Source organism: Nicotiana sylvestris, chromosome 8 (assembly GCF_000393655.2).
Source record: "Nicotiana sylvestris chromosome 8, ASM39365v2, whole genome shotgun sequence".
NCBI classification, from domain to species: Eukaryota; Viridiplantae; Streptophyta; class Magnoliopsida; order Solanales; family Solanaceae; genus Nicotiana; species Nicotiana sylvestris.
The window spans coordinates 112,318,620-112,338,587 of NC_091064.1; the positions used below are offsets into that span (position 1 = coordinate 112,318,620).

At 35.4% G+C, this 19,968-nt stretch overlaps 3 protein-coding genes across 3 annotated transcripts; all 3 read right to left on the bottom strand.

Annotated features, from left to right (window-relative positions):
• Positions 1–2,522: 2,522 nt before the first annotated feature.
• LOC104239463 (uncharacterized) lies at positions 2,523–4,016 on the bottom strand. The gene has a single exon (XM_070154365.1). The coding sequence runs from the start codon at positions 4,014–4,016 to the stop codon at positions 2,523–2,525; it is 1,494 nt and encodes a 497-aa protein (XP_070010466.1).
• LOC138868065 (uncharacterized) lies at positions 4,013–5,113 on the bottom strand. The gene has a single exon (XM_009794098.2). It carries the CDS (start codon positions 5,111–5,113, stop codon positions 4,013–4,015), a length of 1,101 nt encoding a protein of 366 aa, XP_009792400.2.
• Positions 5,114–13,947: 8,834 nt separating this feature from the next.
• On the bottom strand, positions 13,948–14,253 carry LOC138875530 (secreted RxLR effector protein 161-like). Its single transcript, XM_070154366.1, has one exon. It carries the CDS (start codon positions 14,251–14,253, stop codon positions 13,948–13,950), a length of 306 nt encoding a protein of 101 aa, XP_070010467.1.
• Positions 14,254–19,968: the final 5,715 nt, after the last annotated feature.

The window sequence follows — 19,968 nt, forward strand, 5'->3', positions numbered from 1 at the left end:
AATTTAAGCTCAAAATAACACATAGGAGAGGGGAAAAGGCAATTTTCACAACGTACAAGGCGAAGAAACTCGGAATGTAGGCTATATCTCGTATGGTCACCAGCTATTTAAGCTAAGCTTATCTTTATGCTATTATCACCCTATGCAGAAGTTCAGTCACTGTACATGAATATAATCCAAGAGGTAAATATGATTGAATAGAAGAAATCTCTCAATTAAATAAACTTGTAAAAGAAATTTGATGGAACCACATTTTCCATCAACTCTTAAGCGAAAAGGAGGCAAATTCTTCCTCTTTTGGCTTGGAAATAGGTCTGGAAGAAGCAAAATCAAAGCAAATGAATCACTGACTTTAAGATGAAGAAAATTATAATAGAATCATGAAGAAAGACCATCGCCTGCAATGGATCCCTTCAAATGAATAACAAGGAGGAATATTTTTCACAGAGAAAGTATATTTCTAAGTGCAATGCATAAGAAATCAAAAGAAATTCAAGCTTGTAGTATTCCAATTCCAAAGGAAAAACAAAAAGGTCGATGGGAGTCTATTATATCATCTGTAATTTTTACAGTATTTTCAGTATCAAGATGTTCCTCAGATTTTCTCAGGTGAGTAATTAAGTCTATAAGAACAAAAAAGGGCTAGTGCGCAAAGCGGCCATTAATACTACACTGGATTATTCGTGTACTCTTACTGTTCTGCAATTTCAAAGGGATAAGGTAGAACAACTTACCAAACAAAGAAAAAAATAATATCAATAACATGTAACTAACAATCATACCCTACATCTTTAGCGTGTGGAAGATGGTAACAGTCAGATAGTTACTCGAGTCCATAAATTGGCCCCAGAATGCTCAAAGAAAGATAATACTTTCTTCTAAATGAGTCCTTGCTCAGACGCCCCTAGAGATTTCACTATTGTACCCCAAATAGGAGGAGGACAACAGAATACTCCAGAGAAGATGACTTAGATATATCATCAAACACATGAGTGCAAAGTCCACTTCAAAATTACAATTACTTTTGATACCTTAAGAAAAAATTCATCAAAGTGACAATGAGTGTGTAAATCGGGTACAATTATTAATGTAAATCAGGTACAATTACTATCATGTAACAAAATTTAGCTAAAACTATATTCAAAATAACTATTGATAGCAATAAAGCAAGACCATGGAAACGCAAGCAATGCTCACCGGAGTTGTCCAGAATCTTGGAGGTGCGACCTAAAGCTTTAGACCAATTTCCGAAAAACAACATGCAACAAAATCCTTTTCATTTCAGAGAGAAAAGTAACAGAGAAGATATGAAGATGTAGGTGAGATAGAGGAAGGCAAAGAAACAGAAACCATAAAGTTAGAATGAAGACATGTCTCTACAGCAATAAGATTCTTCAGAGAATTAACATTAAAATTGTTGGTACAGAATACACACAGAATAAAGCTCTCCATTATGCAGTCAACAAGTCAGCGAAAGATCAAAATCCTAAGGAAAACTTTCAGAAAGGGCATATAAACAACACTCACATTACAAGCCAAATATTGAAAATGCATACCAAGTAACAGTGATGCATAAAAACTAAATCAGAAAACTTCTTTTCTCAAGTTATTAGCCAAATTTTGACATACTGTAAACGAGTTATGCCTAGAAAAGCAAGAAGCAAGAGGCCGGATGAAATAAATATTAATAGCAACCACTATAAAGATTAAAAACCTTCATGAGTTCTTTTCCTTTTCATTTGTGTAGAATTCTCTAAATTCTCCAAATCATCATCCTTTTCTTGCAAAATGTCAAAAGTATCATGAGGCAAAACTTTTCTTACAACATGCCAGCCTTTATTTGAAGGATCATCGACATAAAATACTTGTAATGCTTGGTTTGCTAATACAAATGGCTCATTAGTTTTCAATAATCGCTGAGGATTAACACTCACAAAGCCATATTCATCCATTTTAACTCCCTTTTCTTGGTCATACACATCAAACCACATACATCTAAACAAGATCACTGTTTTTCCTCCCATAAATTGCAATTCAAGAATCTCAGTGAGTTCTCCATAATAATCAATATTTTTATTCTCTTCATCTGTCTCACCAACTACAACCACCCCGCAATTTTGAGTTCTCAAACCCTTGTCATAGTCTTCCACATGAAACCTATATCCATTAATAATGTAACCTTTGAGACGTTTCACATATAGCAGGGGACCACGTGACAAAGTGAGCAAATCTTCCATTTTCTTACTGTTATCACATTTGTACAATTCGACAACCTATCAAAATCAATTATATAATTTAATTAGCAAATACTATATAAAAAATTATGTTTTAAAAAATAGCAATAGTGTATAACTAGTACTAATCTTTTTCTTTTAACCAACTAATGAACTCCCTATCTGAATGTTTTTGAGAGGTATCACCTGGAATTTCTGAAAACTCTCTACAAAAAATTACAAAATAAAATGTCATTTTAATTGAAATCATGGATAAAGTATATGTGAATTATTATGTCGTATCAATACTTACTCGAGAAATGGTTGAATTTCATCACAGTTCTTCAAAATATAAATATGTGCTTTCTCTAATTCATGTGGATTAAGTTTGTCCAATTTTCCATCTCTTAATTCTTTTCCAGGTTGAGAAAAAATTGTTAAACCTCCATCAGATTCAATAACACCACCATCATAATTCCGCTCAAGGAGATTAAACTTTGTTTCCATTGTATGCAAGTACCTTGAGCATAGAGTCAAACATTCAGTTGCCAAATATCCCTCCGCGATAGAACCTTCTGGGCAAGCACTATTTCCAACTAAAGATTTCAAAAAGTATAGCCATTTCTCCACTGGATACATCCATCGATATTGAATAGGTCCAGCAATCATAGCTTCATTAGCTAAATGAATCGGCAAGTGTACCATTACATCAAAAAATGAAGGAGGGAATACCTTTTCTAACTTGCACAGAGTTATAGGAATTTGAGCTGCTATCTGTTCTAAGTCATCTATTCTTAAACATTTTGCTCCAAGCAAGTTGAAAAATAAAGATAACTCAATAAGAGGTTCACATATAGATTTGCAAAGCATACCACGTATAGCAAGTGGAAGTAAATGTTGTAGAAGACCATGGCAATCATGACTTTTTAGGCCTGAAATTTTGCGATCTTTAGTGTTGACACACTGAGATATATTTGATAAATATCCATCTGGGACCGTTAAGTTCTTTAGGAATCTGAGAAATTTGTTTTTCTCTTCCAGAGATAACGTGTAACATGCTGTTGGTAGCTCATATTTATCCCCACTTTTAATTGGATGCAATTCTTTCCTTATGTTCATTGCTTGCAAATCCAATCGAGCTTTTATGGTATCTTTGGTTTTTCCTTTGACATTTAAGATTGTCCCCAAAATATTGTCACATACATTTTTCTCAATATGCATCACATCTAAATTATGTCGCAACAATAGAGTTTTCCAATAGGGAAGATCAAAGAAAATACTCTTCTTATTCCAATTATCACTCCTACTCTCATGTGATATTTTAATCTTTTTCTTTGGATCCTTTGTTAGTGGTAAACTATCTAAATCAGCCACTTGATCAAGTATATCCTCACCGGATAAAATTTCGGGTGGTAGTCTTCGCTCCTTAGTGCCATCAAATGACTCTTTATCATTCCTCCATTTGTGAATAAGAGGAAGAAAGAGCCTATGACCCATATAATACTGCTTTTTACCATTTTCTAACCTAATTGAGGATGTTTCTTTATTGCAACATGGGCAAGCCAATTTTCCTTTTGTACTCCATCCAGATAAGTTTGCATAAGCCGGAAAGTCATTAATGGTCCATAATAAAGTTGCGTACAACATAAAGTTATGTTTAGTTGACGCATCAAAGGTCTCCACTCCAGTTTCCCATAATTCCTTTAATTCATCCATCAAAGGCTGAAGAAAAACATCAATTGCGTCTCCTGGACTTTCAGGACCAGGAATAAGCATCGACAAAATAAAATTCTCTTGCTTCATACATAGCCAAGGTGGTAAATTATAAGGAATAAGTACAACAGGACAAATGCTATACGGAGTTCTAGAACTTCCAAATGGTTGAAAACCACACTAGCAAGTCCAAGTCGAACATTACGAGGTTCATCGGCGAAAGATTGGTGAAGTTCATCAAACTTTTTCCATGCCATTGAGTCAGCTGGGTGCCTCATTATTCCATCGTTAACTCTTTTGTCATGATGACATGTCATTAAGGATGATATCTTTGAGGACATAAACAACCTTTGGAGTCTTGGCTTTAAGGGAAAATAACGTAAAATCTTGTGCGCTATCTTTTTCCCACTCTTAAATTTAGTTTCTCCACTATGTTTATCCTCTTTCCATCTAGATGCTCCACAAACTTTGCAAGATTCAAGAAACTTGTCATCCTTCCAATATAACATACAATTATTCTTACAAGCATCAATCTTCCTATAAGAAAGTCCAAGATCCCGAATTATCTTCTTTGCCTCGTAATATGAATCTGGTAAGTTTGATTCGTCAGGTAATAGATCTTCCTTCAACATCTTCAATAACATTGTAAATGACTCATGACTCCAACGCCCAATACTTTTGATATGAAGCAATTTAACCATAGTAGAAAGTTTAGAAACTTTTGAATTTTGGTACAATGGTTGCTCAAAATCCTTTAAAAGCCTATAGAATTTTTTTGCTTCAAGATTTGGTTTCATCTCAAGAAAATCATCACCATCAGTGTTCGTATTGTCTACATCAAAATCAGGGTATAAATCTCTTAGGATCCCATGTATTTCATCCTCACCATCAGCTTCTTCAATGTCATCATCTTCTACATCTTCTGGAGTTGATTGTGGCTCACCTAACTTTTCCTCGTGGTGATACCAAAAGGTATAATTTTGAATGATTCCATGTACTATTAAATGTGACTTAACCATCTCACGTGTTCCCGAAAATGTGTTACAACATTTGATACATGGACAGCGTATTACACGCGCTTCACTTAATCTTGTAAAAGCAAAATCCAAAAAGCTCTCCACCCCAAGCTTGTAAGCATTACCAAGTCGGTCATGGACAAGTTCCATCCATTTCTTATCAGGTGCCATAATCTGGTGCATGTGTAATATATATGTATATATGTTAAAAGAACTTATGGATCATCAATAACTCCTATATTACGTGAAAACTTATCAAAGAATTATATTATATTTAAAACAAAAAAGCTCTTAGTAAAACATTATTTATTTTTTTACCATTTAAAATTTATTTTACACTAGACATGATTATAATATAATTAATTTTTTAATAATGAGACAACCCACAAACATAATATTTTAAAATATTAAAAATAATTTATATAGTATTTTGTATTAGTTAAAGAACAAGAACAAGAACAAGTTGCATTTGCTCGCCAGAAGGGAAAAAAAAGAATCTTGTGAGTTAGCTGACATGTTGTGTCTTCTAGAATGAACTTATGAATACATTTGAACATATAACTCAAGAATTTTTTTCGAAAAAGCTCTTAAATCTTCAAAGGCTATGTGTTCTAACTAAAACTAAAAAGGAAGCATGATAGTTTGTAATGTCTAAGCAATAAAATGATTAAACTGAGATAAATTTCAAGTTGAATATATTAACCGAGATAACTGATTACCTTTTGTGAGGTAAAGTTTCTTTCTTTATTGAGTTAGTTAAATAGGATCATTGTAATTTTCAGGAGTTTACATTTTCTCCTTAACTTTTATTTCTTAGTCAAACACAATTTTCATATAATATTTATCTACTTTTTCAAATAATTTGTTTTCATTTAGATAGGATTCACGCGCAACGCACGTATCCTAAAACTAGTTATACTAAAAGTATGAAGCTCCTAACGTCAAACTTGATTTACCAAAATGCCCATAAAAAATTGAATACCCATTTTATCCTCAATCAAAAACATTGTATACTTTATAACGAAATGCTACCATAATAAATTTATAAGCTACTAAACTTCTTTTCATGTGCAACGTATATGAGCATTGAAAATAAAAATAGTAACAGAACTGCGTGGGTAACATTGATTCAAGCAATCTTGAAGGATATATAGTTACTACTTATTTATTGTGATTAGTGATGGTAAGTCATATAAAAAGTAATTTTAAACTCTATATAGTAAGGAAATAAAATATATTGACAGGCTCAGAGTCTCTTCTCCTCCTCCATTCTTAGAATTACTACGTTCAATGATGACAATCTCATATTTTCCAAGTTATCTGAATGTTGGATTGGTCTATATGGAGTGAAGAAAAGCAAGTATTAGTGAAAGAGACACTACTTGGGAGCAATATGCGCTATGATTTTGGCGTTGATTCATGGCTCATGAAAATGGATCAAACAACAATTCAGAGCATGCAGAGGCTAATCACTAATGATGAGCCACTTTCAATAGGTAAAACTAAAGTATGTTCAGAGGTCAACTGATGAAAAGTAAGTTCTGATCTAGTGTAGTCTAGAATAGAAAAGAATAAAGTTAATGGTTGATATGCTTCGTGAGGAATCTGGATTGTTATTTGCATAACTAAAGGCACCATCTAACTTTAAGTTTTATCCAGTTACATGTTCTTCTAGATTCTGGCCAGCTTCCATGTGCTATGTTTGTTATCTTTTATCAAACTCTATTGCTTTTACTAGTAAGAAGCCTTATTTTTTCACTAAAATTTCCAGGGATACTGAGAAAAAGAAGAAAAAGAAAAAGAACAAGAAAAATCAACATGATGGAAAAGCATCTACAGAGGTTGAACAAAATAAAAAGAATGAATCACACGAGGTGGAGGAAAATGAAGCGACTAAGTCTTCTCAATTGAGGACCTATGGAAATGGATTGGTCATAGAGGAGTTGGAAATAGGCAAGCCGGATGGGAAAAGAACTTTCCCAGGAAGTTAGGTATAGTTTTCTTTTTTTGATTCTATGTGATAAATTGTTCTCTCACTCTGCCATGGAAAGTAATGAAATCTTGGTAGTCACAATTAAGTCAATCAGGATTTAAGTTTCTCAATCTTTGAGTTCTCTTTGATGAACTTGTACGGAGCACACTTATTATTAATAATGATTTTCTTCCACTAAATAGGTTGGTGTACGCTATATAGGCAAGTTGAAGAAGAATGGCAAAATATTCGATTCCAACATTGGGCAAAGAACACCTTCTGAAACAAATATGATTTTACTCTTTTTTTCATACAGGCAATGCAGAGCCACATGTAATCAAATAATTCAATTGAATTCGCTACGCCGAAAAATTATAATGTGCAAATAGGAGACAATTTTTTTGTACATATATAAAAGTTTGTATTATGTGTAAATTCTGAATCCCCTTATAAAAATTACTAGCTGCAACGCATATAGGACCTCTCTCGCAAACTATAACATATTAAGAATCCGAAAATTTTACCTATCGTGCATTATAATAAGAAGCATAAAATGGAAGAGAAAGTAGAAGATGAGGATAACAACAACTTTGATGGAAAGCAGTTGGTTCTGTGCATTGAAAAATTGCAAGAAATATACTGAAAACAGAACAATTATCATATAAATCTGGAAGGCGTCGACTTGAAAAGTAGAGAGATAACAAAAAGCCCAATTTCACAATAATTACAACTACAAATTTAGTGACTTGAGTTTACCTTGACGAGAAAGCACAGCAAGAAGACCAAATCGTATAAGCTGCGTTGACAGAACCCACAAATCAAGTATAAGCACAGCAAATAACAGAACCCAGCTATTAGCGTTGACACCCAGCTATTAGCGTTGACACCCAGCTATTAGCACACAAATTATAAGTTGCGTACAGCAAGAAGACCAAATCGTTTTGTGATTTTTCGTTGAGTTTTGCTCTATATATATATAGTGTAAGCTAGAACTCGCCAATGGAGTAGCGGGCAGTTGCAGTGAGGGCCTATTTGTTCGTGATTCTTTGCATCCACTTTGCTGAATCTGGTGTACGTGTTTTGGGATAACATTGGATTGAGAGATTTTAGGGTTTTTTTGATTAATTTGGGGAATATGGGCGGAGTTGTTGAGGAAAAAAAGGAGGGAATAATTACTGCATAAATTTTCATTTTATTCAGATTTATAACGAGGGGATTGACATAATTTGAAAGACCGGGAAATTATTCCCTCATAAAAAATACAGTAAAAATGACTTTAACGACCGGAATAAATATTGGCCGCTATAAGCATACATATAACGACTGGATTAATTTCCTTTCGTAAAGAAGTGGTCGTTAAAGACCTCTTTTCCTGTAGTAGCTAGCTCTTTCTACTACATTTCCGGCTTGGAAATAATTGCAGTTATAGCTAATGAGCTTTCTGGAACTCTACCTTCTAACATTGCACATAACATTCCAAATCTTAATGGCCTATACCTTTGGGCTGAAGCAGTTCAGTGGGACAATTCCTAGTTCTATTTCTAATGTCTCCAAGATCACTATCCTTGATTCGGGTCGCAATTTGCTTATTGGGGATGTACCGATGAATCTTGAAAATTTACAACAACTTGAAGTGATCAACTTGCAATAAAATCAATTTACGATTGATCCTTCCACATGGGATTTAGGTTTCCTTACTTCCCTGTCGAACTGCAAGCACGCGTACTTGAGGGATTCACAAATAGGACAAAATTATTATAGCATTTAGTAGCCGGTCCATGTAAGCATAAACTTAATTTACACCAGGATCTTGAACATGATAATCTTATACAAAATTGTTACCGAAAACATACATGAAGCGGAATCCATTATCTTGAAGCGGAAGCGTTAATCGGTAATCGGTTTCTCGCCCATTGCCTTAACTTTACGTTACTGCCGACTTTAGTGATGGAAGAGAGAATAAAAATACGGTAACCCTAATGGGTGGGGAGAGGACCAATTTATAGAGGTTCTCACTTAATCCGGTACGTCCATCAAGTAACCAATCGCACGGATGAGATTTGATAATTAATTAAATATTAATTATGAGTTTTAAACCTATTGGGCCACACACACATAGGAAAAATAACTTACATTCTCCCACTTGGCCCAATAATCACATAATATTAATATTTAATATAGGAACATTAGTTGCGCATAAACAAATCTCTTCTATAATGTCCATCATAAATACCATAATACGATAAACTAGTGAATGTGAGTTATGGCGGTTATATATAATTTGTCTACATACTCCCTTCCATATACTACAACATTAGTAATTTATCGTATCAGATTCATAAGCTATAAAATATTATGGTCCACAATAATGTCTCATTGAGACTTATCCTGTAACATCTCAAAACAATAATGTGTACACCATTATGAGAAACAGGAAATCACTAATGTATATCAGAAACATATAAATGAGCTCAGAGTGTCAAAACATCATAAATACATTAATCAAAAATACAACCAAGACTCATTCAATGTACATGTTCTTTAAATATCTTTGGTTGTAAACCTTTTGTTAACGGATCTGCAATCATGAGATCTGTTCTAATATTCTCAAGTGACACTCTTTGTTTCTGAACTTCTTCCTTGACGGTAAAGTATTTTAATTCCATATGCTTGGCACCTTTGGAGTACTTATCGTTCTTAGAGAAGAATACTCTGCAAAATTATCACAGTAAATTTTCAGCGGCTTGGTAATGGTGTCGACAACCCCAAGTCCTAAAATAAAGTTTTACAGCCATAATGCATGAATTGTGGCTTCAAAACATGCCACAAATTCTGTTTCCATCGCGGATGTAGCAATAACAGACTGTTTGGCACTCTTCCACGATATTGCTTGTCACACCTCCTTCTTGCGCGCCCGGCCCCGATGGGTTAAATGCGCGAGGGAGTTTTTCCAATTTAAGTGACAATATTCGAAATGGGATTATTTATTTAATTCAGAGTCGCCACTTGGGAAAGGTTTGGCTTTTGGTGTCCCAAGTCACCGGTTTATCTTGAATCCCAAATCGAGGAAAATATTCGACTTTTCCAAATGAAGTCTGCGAACCAGAAATTCTAAGTAAGGAATTCTGTTGACCCGAGGGAAGGTGTTAGGCACCCTCGAATCCCGTGGTTCTAGCACGGTCGCTTAAATTGTTATAATGGCTAAATATCTGATTTAAATATATGTTATGACTTACGTGCTTTTATTAAGTTTAAACCGCTTTTATTATTATCATTTATTTTTATAGAATTGCAACGTCGTGAAAATGCATCTCGAACCACGTCACAATCAATGCACCCGTGGTCGTCGACACATTTTGACTCCGTTGAGATTCGGATTTGGGTCACATCAATGTGCACCCGTGTTTAAGAAGGTTAAATTATTAAAGGTGCGCCTAAAGCAACTAGCGTATTGTTATTTTGGGAAGGCCGTAAAATTCGCTAAACGGCCTGTCCCGAATTCTAAGTATTTTAATATATACATTTAGAGGGCCCCGCAGCTTGTGCATTTTTGTTTGTCGAGGCTCGTCTCATTTTTATTTAAAAGGATAAACCTACAGTGACTATATTTTCTATTAAGTTCATCTCTAAAATAAAAGAAAATTTCTTAATTATTTACATGCTGAAAAACGTAACTTATTTATTAAGTTACGACTAATGTGAACGGAAAATTGCGATCGCGTTTGTACAAGGAAAAACTGCTTTAATTCTACATTCTATTATTTACTAATACTAGAGCATGAGATAGATACACAATAATATCAAAAACAGATTAATTCAACTAACATTATTAGATGAAGAAGTTATACATATGCAATCCATTACTTATTAATAAATCGACTACATTTTTATATAAAGAAAGGAAAATTATATTCAAACAACAAATCTAAACAGTTCGGATTCAACAGGAACAAAGCCTGATTAATATTTCATTTTTTGCTTCAAGCCGAGATTGTACAAATGTGTACCTGGAAACAGCAGTACAAGAACAAAAGAAGTAGGAGTCAGCGACAGTAATAACGCGGCAACAGCAGGTTCAGCAACACCGCAAAACCAGTAAAAACCAGTAGAATAACCCAGTAACAGATTGAAAACTCAGCAGTGCAAAAGTACAATCGCAGTCAAAGCAGAAGAGAGAAAAGATACGAGATGCAGTAGTTTCTGACTTTTGAATGACACTCGAAGAAAAGCAAACAGAATTGTTCGAGTGAAAGTTCAAATTGTCTTTCTCTTTTACTATCACAAACTCTCTCCCAGTATAAAAGTATGTCAACTCTCAAGTGTAAAAAGAATCTGTCAACTCTCTCTAAAAATCCTCTCAATAATATTCAACTCTTTTTCTCTCCCCCCAAAAAATCTCCCTTAAAACTCTCAAGTCTCCTCCTTTTAATGTCAAGAATGACTCTATATATAGCAAGACAAGTCTTCAATTCCCAACCCCAAATTATTCCCTCAATGGCATGCTTTGTCCCACTATCAAATGTCTTCTTTATTTTAAAACTTTGTCCTCCATGCCTACATTAAATAAATGCCACATTACCAACCCATTACAATATGTCCCTCATGCCTACATTAAACAAGTACAAGATTCCTCAACCCATTACAATTTGTCTTCCATGCCTAACATAAACAAATACAATATTCCCGTCCATTACATTATGTTTTGTCCTATTATGTTAAACAATTATATCAAACACCACCCCATTATATTTTGTCCTCCATGCTTAACATAAAGAATTGAAATAATGTTCAATTACCAAACTACCCCTCCGACCTTATTGCAATTACAAATCTACCCCCGAATGCAATGCAATTTACCAGATTAACCCCATCAGCTCTAAACACTCAATTAATCATAACTTGACCAAAATATGATCAAGATGACCAATTTCTCAACGATCTTCAACAACAATTATATGAACACCATGAACAACACAACTCAAAATTAATGGAATGAATTAACCATATCGGGAACCAATCCTGGTTAATTTAGACCATGAATGTATGAGCAAGAACACAACAATACAAACAACAAAAATACTAAATTAACAAATCAAAGACAAACATAAACTCACATTAAATCACTGGATTTAATCATGAACTTCAAACAAAGATGAACATGAATTAAATCTATTTTTAGCAACAAACATGACGGATTCTAACGATTCAAACAACATTAATATTTTCTGGAAAATACATAACACATGAAACAAATTGAAGAAATAATTAATTAAATTTCAATTTGAATCTAACAAACATTAAACTAACAAATATTCACTTCAACAATAATACGAACATGAAATAAACATGAAAAACAAGTAATTAATCTTTCATTTGGAATCTGAAAAATTAATTTAACAAACAACACATGAACATGAACTAAAAATTAAATATCTAAACATAGACATGAACAAAACAAAAATTTGCCGATTTCAGATTCGAAAAATATCCAAACGAAATACGGATAAAATAAAACTCAAAAACTACTAACCGGATCGACACGAATATGTATGGACTGTTTTGATGAACCTCGACCAAAGCTCGACCAAACGTCGACGAACACGAACCTAAGAAACAAACGAAACCATATCGAGGCACTATCGGCAGTTGGGGGGTTCGTTTGGTTACGTGAAAGAGCTGGGGTGCGGGCAGCAGTGATGGGCTTGACTGGTTCATAAATGGAAGGAAGGCAGTAGCAACAGTAACGACGGTGAAGCTGCGGCGACATGGACGATGAGGACGAAGGAAGCTGAAGCAGCAGCGCGGAACGGATGAGCTGTAGGATAAAGCACCAGCTGAAGAAGATGAAACAGTAGCTCGGAGGAAGATGAAGTGAGGCAGAACAGGAGCAGTCGGAGGTCGACGATGGGGAGCAGCCATGGCGGACAGCAGTAGCTTGGAGGTGACGCGTTCTTGTTCGTTTTCTGGGTTTTGCCGGAGAAGAAAGTGATGCAGCAGCAGCATCAATAGCTGCTACTCGACAGGGGGGTCCGATGGTTCGAGCATTGGGGGTGCGAGGGGTCGTCTGGGCAGTGGCGTTTAGTGGTTGTTTGGTCGTCGACTGGACAGTGACGATGATGGGGAAGATGGTGGTTGACGGGGACTGTTTGGTCGAAGGTGTTTGGACGTGAGGGAGGTGATGGGTGGTGGACGACGACGGGGAGGCAGTCGACGCAGCAACAATGGTCGACGCAACAATGGCGGAGAAGAAGAAGAAGGTGAGGTCAAGGAAGAAGAAGGTGGAACGGGAAGCAGAGGAAGTAGTGACAATGGCGGATTGCGGAGGGTACGCGAAGAAGATGATGGTGAGGCAGCCATGGGAGGTCTTCATTTGGGTGATGGAGAAGAAGACAACCAAGGGGGGGGGAGGCGGATCATTTCCTTAGTTTTTTAGGGTTTTGTCTTGTTCTTTTTTTGTTTTGTTTTTGTGTTTAGACCAAAAAATGAAGAAAGGGGTTGGGTATTGGATTAATGGGGCGGACCGGGTCGACCCTTGTGAAGTGTACTGGGTCGTGGACAATTGTTTGGGCCTGGGGTTGAAAATTGAAGAAGTGGCCCAATCCGATTTTTATTTGTATTTTTGTTATCTTTTCTTCTTTTATTTTCTAAAACTAAATTATAAAAATACTTAAATTATTATTAAGAACTAAATTAAGTTATAAAATCGCAAATTAACTCCCAATAACAATTAACGCACAATTAAGTAATAATTAAGCATAAAATTGTTCATTTGGACATTAAATGCTAAAAATGCAAAAGATGCCTATTTTTGTAATTTTAATTTTTGTAAAACTAATTTAATTACTAACAATTGTAGAATTAAATCCTACATGCAAAATGCGACATATTTTTATATTTTTTATTAATTTAACAAATAAGCAAACACAGACAAATACGAAAAATATCACAAAAATACTCAAAATTGCACACCAAGGAAAATCATTTTATTTTGAATTTTTGGGAGTAATTCTCATATAGGGCAAAAATCACGTGCTTACATTGCTCCTTCAGCTAATTGGAACAAATAACCAAACGTGGATTTTCTAGTGTCAATACATCCAGCGAAATTTGAATCCGAGTATCCAACAACTTCTAAATGCTTGGACCTCCTATACATGAGCATGTAATCCTTTGTTCCTTTCAGGTACCTCAAAACTTTCTTTGCAGCTTTCCAGTGATCAATTCCTAGGTTACTCTGATATCTTCCTTGCATTTCGACCGCAAAACTAATATCCGGTCTTGTGCAAGTCTGAGCATACATCAGACTACCAACAATAGAAGAGTAAGGAATTGATTCCATTTCTTTTCATTCTACATCATTCTTAGGGCATTGTATAAGACTAAATTTGTCCCCTTTTTGAATTGGAACAATTCCTGCTGAACAATTGTTCATATTAAATCTCTCTAGAACTCTTTCGATATAGCCTTTCTAAGACAATCCCAATAATCCTTGTGATCTATCACGGAATATTTCTATTCCTATCATATAGGATGCCTCACATATATCTTTCATTTCAAAATTCTTAGAGAGAAAATCTTTAGTCTCATGCAATATGCCTAAATCATTAGCAGCAAGTAGGATATCATCAACATATAGGACTAAAAATATAAACTTGCTCCCACTGATCTTTTGGTATATACACCGATCAACAGTATTTTCCACATATCCAAAAAGATGTTATGGTATTATTAAACTTTATACACCATTGTCGTGAGCCTTGTTTAAGTTCATATATTGACTTCTTCAGTTTACACACCATTTGACATTTTCCTTTAGTTTAGAAACCCTCTGGTTGGTCCATATAAACTTCCTGCTCGAGGTCTCCATTAAGAAAGGCAGTTTTCACATCCATTTGGTGTAACTCTAAATCATAATGAGCCACTAAAGTCATAATAATTCTTAACGAGTCTTTCGTTGAGACCGGCGAAAAGGTCTCTTTATAATCAATGCCTCCTTTCTGAGTATAACCCTTGGCAACAAGTCTGGCTTTGTATCTCTCAATATTGCCATTTGAATCGCGTTTGATCTTAAAGACCCTTCTACACCCGATTCTTTTAGAACTTATGTCAATTCAACAAGATCCTAGACTTTATTGTATTCCATGGGTTTTAACTCTTCCTTCATGGCATCAATCCATTTGTCAGACTCATTAATTTCTATGGCTTGTGAAAATAAAACCGGATCCTTATTAAGACCAATGTCAAAATCTGACTCTTGCAAATAAACCACGTAATCATCTGAAATAGCTGATTTTATAACTCTTTGAGATTTTCTTAATGGCACTTCTTGTGGTTCATTTGTGTCAGATATTTGTGAGTTAGTTTCTTCATAAAGTGATTCATCCAAATGTTGCTCGGTGCTTGATAATAGGCTAAATTGTTTAATATAGCCTATGTTTTAGCTCAACTTAAGGATGGTTTACTATTGTAAATGTTCAAATAATGCAAAAATTGGCTCTAATCATGACTTTAATGTCTCACAGGAGTTCAATAAACAAATGAGGATTTATGATGGTAATCAAGTGAAAAATGGAGTCAAATGACGAAAAGTTGAGCAGCAACATCTTAACAAGAGAAAACCCCACTAGCGCGGGTCATGTGCTGGTCATGCGCTCCCGCGCTAGTTTAGTGATTTGGACAGAAAGAAACTCGATATGCGCGGGATGTGCGTTGGTCATGCGCTCCCGCGCTAGTCCTGTCAGGAAAAGTAATTATTGAGGGATAAATTGGTCAATTTGGGAGTAATCCACTAAACTACCATAAAGTAAAAGTTCCATTATGGAGGATAATCAGATTTTGAGGGAAGTAAGTGGAAAAATACTATTCATCCTTGAGAGAAAAGCCATTGAAGATCAAGCTTGGAGCTAAGAAAGAGAAGGACAAACATCATTTTGGATCAAGAGTTTAAAGAGTTCTTTCAAACTTTCTTCTTGTTGTTTGTTTATATTATGTTTAAAACTTTTATTGTTGATTTTTGTATGATTATGAGTAGCTAAAAACTCTAGTATTCTTGGGTCATGGATGTTAGATAATTATGTTATTTGAAGCTTAGATTGAAGATATTGAATTTATTGTTATGGGTTGTTTATTTGATTCTGCTTCTAATTATTTTACTGCGTAGCTAACAGTGAAATATTATTTACGAATCTTGAGTTAAACTTGAAAAAGGAAATTCTTGGTTGCATATAGAATCAAATAGAACAAGTTTTGAATCTCGGACATCGGGTGAAGAATTCGCAATTAAGATAGAACTATACTTAATTGCCTTGCTTGGTTGAAAAATAGGAGTTGTAAATGCATTCTTGCTAATATTAATACCATAGACATATAGGTATTAGTTTAACTTGAATAGATGCATAAGAACTCGAAAGATTCTTATGAATATTATTAACCCTATAATCAATAACCCGGATAATTCAATAAATCCATTTTAAGCTAAAATAGTAGCATAATTTCTAGCAAGTCCATGACCCGGGAATATATTTATCCAAATTGTTATAAACATATTGTGAAATTGGTGTAGTAATTTTGTGTTGAATTATTGTGCAATTATTAAGTAAGTTGTAAATTGGTTCTTTATATATTTTGTGATAATTTAGCTTGAATTGATAATTGTTTGAGTCTACATCAGTCGATAAGTTGATCACAATTCCTCGTGGGAACGATACTTTACTTACTACTATATTACTTGTCGATCGCGTATACTTGCGTGAGTGTTTCGGTCGCAACAAGTTTTTGGCGCCGTTGCCGGGGAATTGAAATTAGCTACTTGACTGTTTTAAGATTTTATTAGCTGTTAATAAAAACCTAAATTTTCCATCTACTTTGTTTGTGTTGCGCAGACTCTTCTCTTGAATGCGGAGGAGTAGAAGTACAAACAACCTCTTCCTTTTTGATCCTAAAATTGAACGAACAATTCATAGAACAGGAAGGAGTGGGAAGATAGAAACAGAACAGAAAGAGAGTTGGACATTCAAGTTCAACCACAGCCAACAGTGATGGCAGGTAATCAAGAACGTGCGGTGATAGAAGCAGCAAGGCCAAACCTTGCTAATATGACTCAGGCCATTGTGAAGCCTGAAATCACCGGTCACTTTGAGCTTAAACAGTACATGGTGCAGCTGATACAGTCCACTGGGCAATATGTTGGTCTATCTCATGAAGACCCACAAAGGCACATTCAAATTTTTTTGGAAATAACGGATACTTACAATTATCCAAATGTTTCCAAGGATTATGTCAGGCTGACCTTATTTCCCTTTTCATTATTGGGGGATGCTAGAGAATGGTTGCAAAAAGAGCCAGCTAATTCAATCCACAATTGGGATGATTTAGCAAAGAAATTCCTAATCAAGTTTTTCCCCACCAAAAAGACAAAGTTTTTGCGGAGTCAGATTCTTGGGTTTCAACAACGGGATGGTGAAACTCTTCGCCAAGCTTGGGAAAGATACAAGAAACTACTTCGGGATTGTCCTCATCATTGTCAAACTGATGAAGTATTGGGCCATAATTTTGTTGATGGATTAGACGAAACTTCCAAAATGAATCTTGATTCAGCTTGTGGAGGTAGTTGCATGGCAAAACCATACAATGAAATACAACTTCTGCTGAATAACTTTACTTCTAAAGATCATAATTGGCAAGGTGAAGGAGAACCAAGGAGAGCAATGAAACAGAAAGTAGGGTTACTTGAACTGGATGACAATTCCGCCATGAGAGCAGATTTAGCAAAATTGGCAAATCAAATGACCAGAATGACAATGGGACCATCACAACCAATGCAACAGGTTCAACAAATGTCGATTTGTTGTGAAATGTGTGGCGATAATCACACAAGTGACATGTGCCCAACGAATCCTGAATCTATTTATTATGTAGGGCAACAAAGCAGAGGGCCGATGAACCAACAGGCACAATATGGGAACACTTACAATGCAAATTGGAAGAATCATCCTAATTTCTCTTGGGGTGGAAATCAATCAAATCAGAATCAATATAGACCCCAAGAAAATTTTAATCAACCACAAAGGCCACCTCAGCAAGCAGAAGAAAGTACAAATGATTTGTTGAAGAAATTGTTGCAAGACAACCAACAACTCAGAACTGATTTTAGAAATCTTGAAAGACAATTGGGACAACTAGCTGCAAATCAAAATACTAGGCCTGCAGGTGCTCTTCCAAGTGATACAGAGAAAAATCCGCAAGTTAGTGCAATTACACTTAGAACTGGAAGGGAATTAGAAGAAGTTCCAAAGAAGAGAAAAGACAAGCCTGTACCTGAGGGTGAATTGATTCCCAAAGCAACACAGGAAGTAAGGAAAGATGATACAATTTCAGCACCTGAATGTTCTAAGGCCACCACCACCTTTCCCACAAAGATTGCAGAAAAAGAATGACGATCGCATGTTCAACAAATTTCTCTCTATGTTGAGTCAGATTCAATTGAATATTCCGTTGGTAGATGCGATTCGTGATATTCCAAAATATGCCAAATACATAAAAGACATTGTGGCTAACAAGAGGAGACTGAATGAATTTGAAACAGTTGCACTTACTGAAGAGTGCACTTCAAGGGTCCAAAATAAGCTTCCTCAAAAGCTTAAGGACCCTGGCAGCTTTACTAGCCCTGTGAGAATAGGCAATGTTGATGTAGGCCATGCACTTTGTGATTTGGGAGCAAGCATAAATTTGATGCCATTGTCTTTGTACAAACAATTGGGTTTGGGGGCTTCAAAACCCACCATGGTGATGTTGCAACTAGCAGACAGGTCCATAGCTTACCCGGAAGGGGTGATAGAAGATGTGCTACTGAAAATTGGGAAATTTATTTTCCCGGCTGATTTCATTATCTTGGATTTTCAGGCTGATGAAAAAGTTCCTATTATATTGGGAATACCTCTCTTGGCTACAGGTGATGCTATAATTAAAGTAAGAGAAGGAAAAATGATCATGAGAGTTGACAACGAGGAAGCTGTTTTTAATGTATATAAAGCAATTCAACTTCCTCGGCAGTATGAAGAATTGTCTATGATATATGTCATGGAGATTGATGAACAACTTATTACCCCAAGTGTATATTTGCAGGATTCTTTAGAAAAAGCAATTGTGTTGTTTGAAAGTTTGGAGATTAATGATGAGGTTGAGGAGATGAAACATACTTTGAATGCAATATGTGAATATATAAAAGGTTTAAATCCCTTTGAACCTTTGAACAGGCCAGATGGTCCTCCTCTGAAGCCCTCAGTTGAAGAAGCTCCCAAATTGGAATTAAAGCCTTTACTTTCTCACCTTCATTATGCTTATTTGGGTAGTTCTGAAACGTTACCTGTTATTATTTCTGCTGACTTGTCTGAAGTGCAGGAGGAGAAATTGTTAAGAGTACTACGTGAGCATAAAAGAGCAATTGGGTGGACAATGTCTAACATAAGAGGTATTAGTCCAGCTTTTTGCATGCATAAAATTCTCGTGGAGGAAGGGCACAAGCCAAGCATAGAACAACAACGCCGCCTAAATCCGAACATGAAAGAGGTGGTAAGAAAAGAAGTGATTAAATGGCTTGATGCAGGTATTGTATTTCCAATATCTGATAGCAAATGGGTAAGTCCAGTCCAATGTGTTCCAAAGAAAGGAGGAATGACCGTAGTGACAAATGAAAATAATGATTTGATTCCCATTAGAACTGTTACTGGGTGGAGGATTTGCATAGATTATAGAAAATTGAATAATGCCACCCGAAAAGACCATTTTCCCCTTCCCTTTATTGACCAAATGCTTGATATATTAGCCGGGCAAGAATACTACTATTTTTTGGATGGCTACTCGGGATATAATCAAATTGTTATAGCCCCAGAAGACCAAGAAAAGACTACATTTACATGTCTGTATGGGACATATGCATTTAAAAGAATGTCATTTGGTCTTTGCAATGCACCTACGACTTTTCAAAGGTGTATGATGGCTATTTTCACTGATATGGTTGAAAGATTTGTGGAAGTATTTATGGATGATTTTTCTG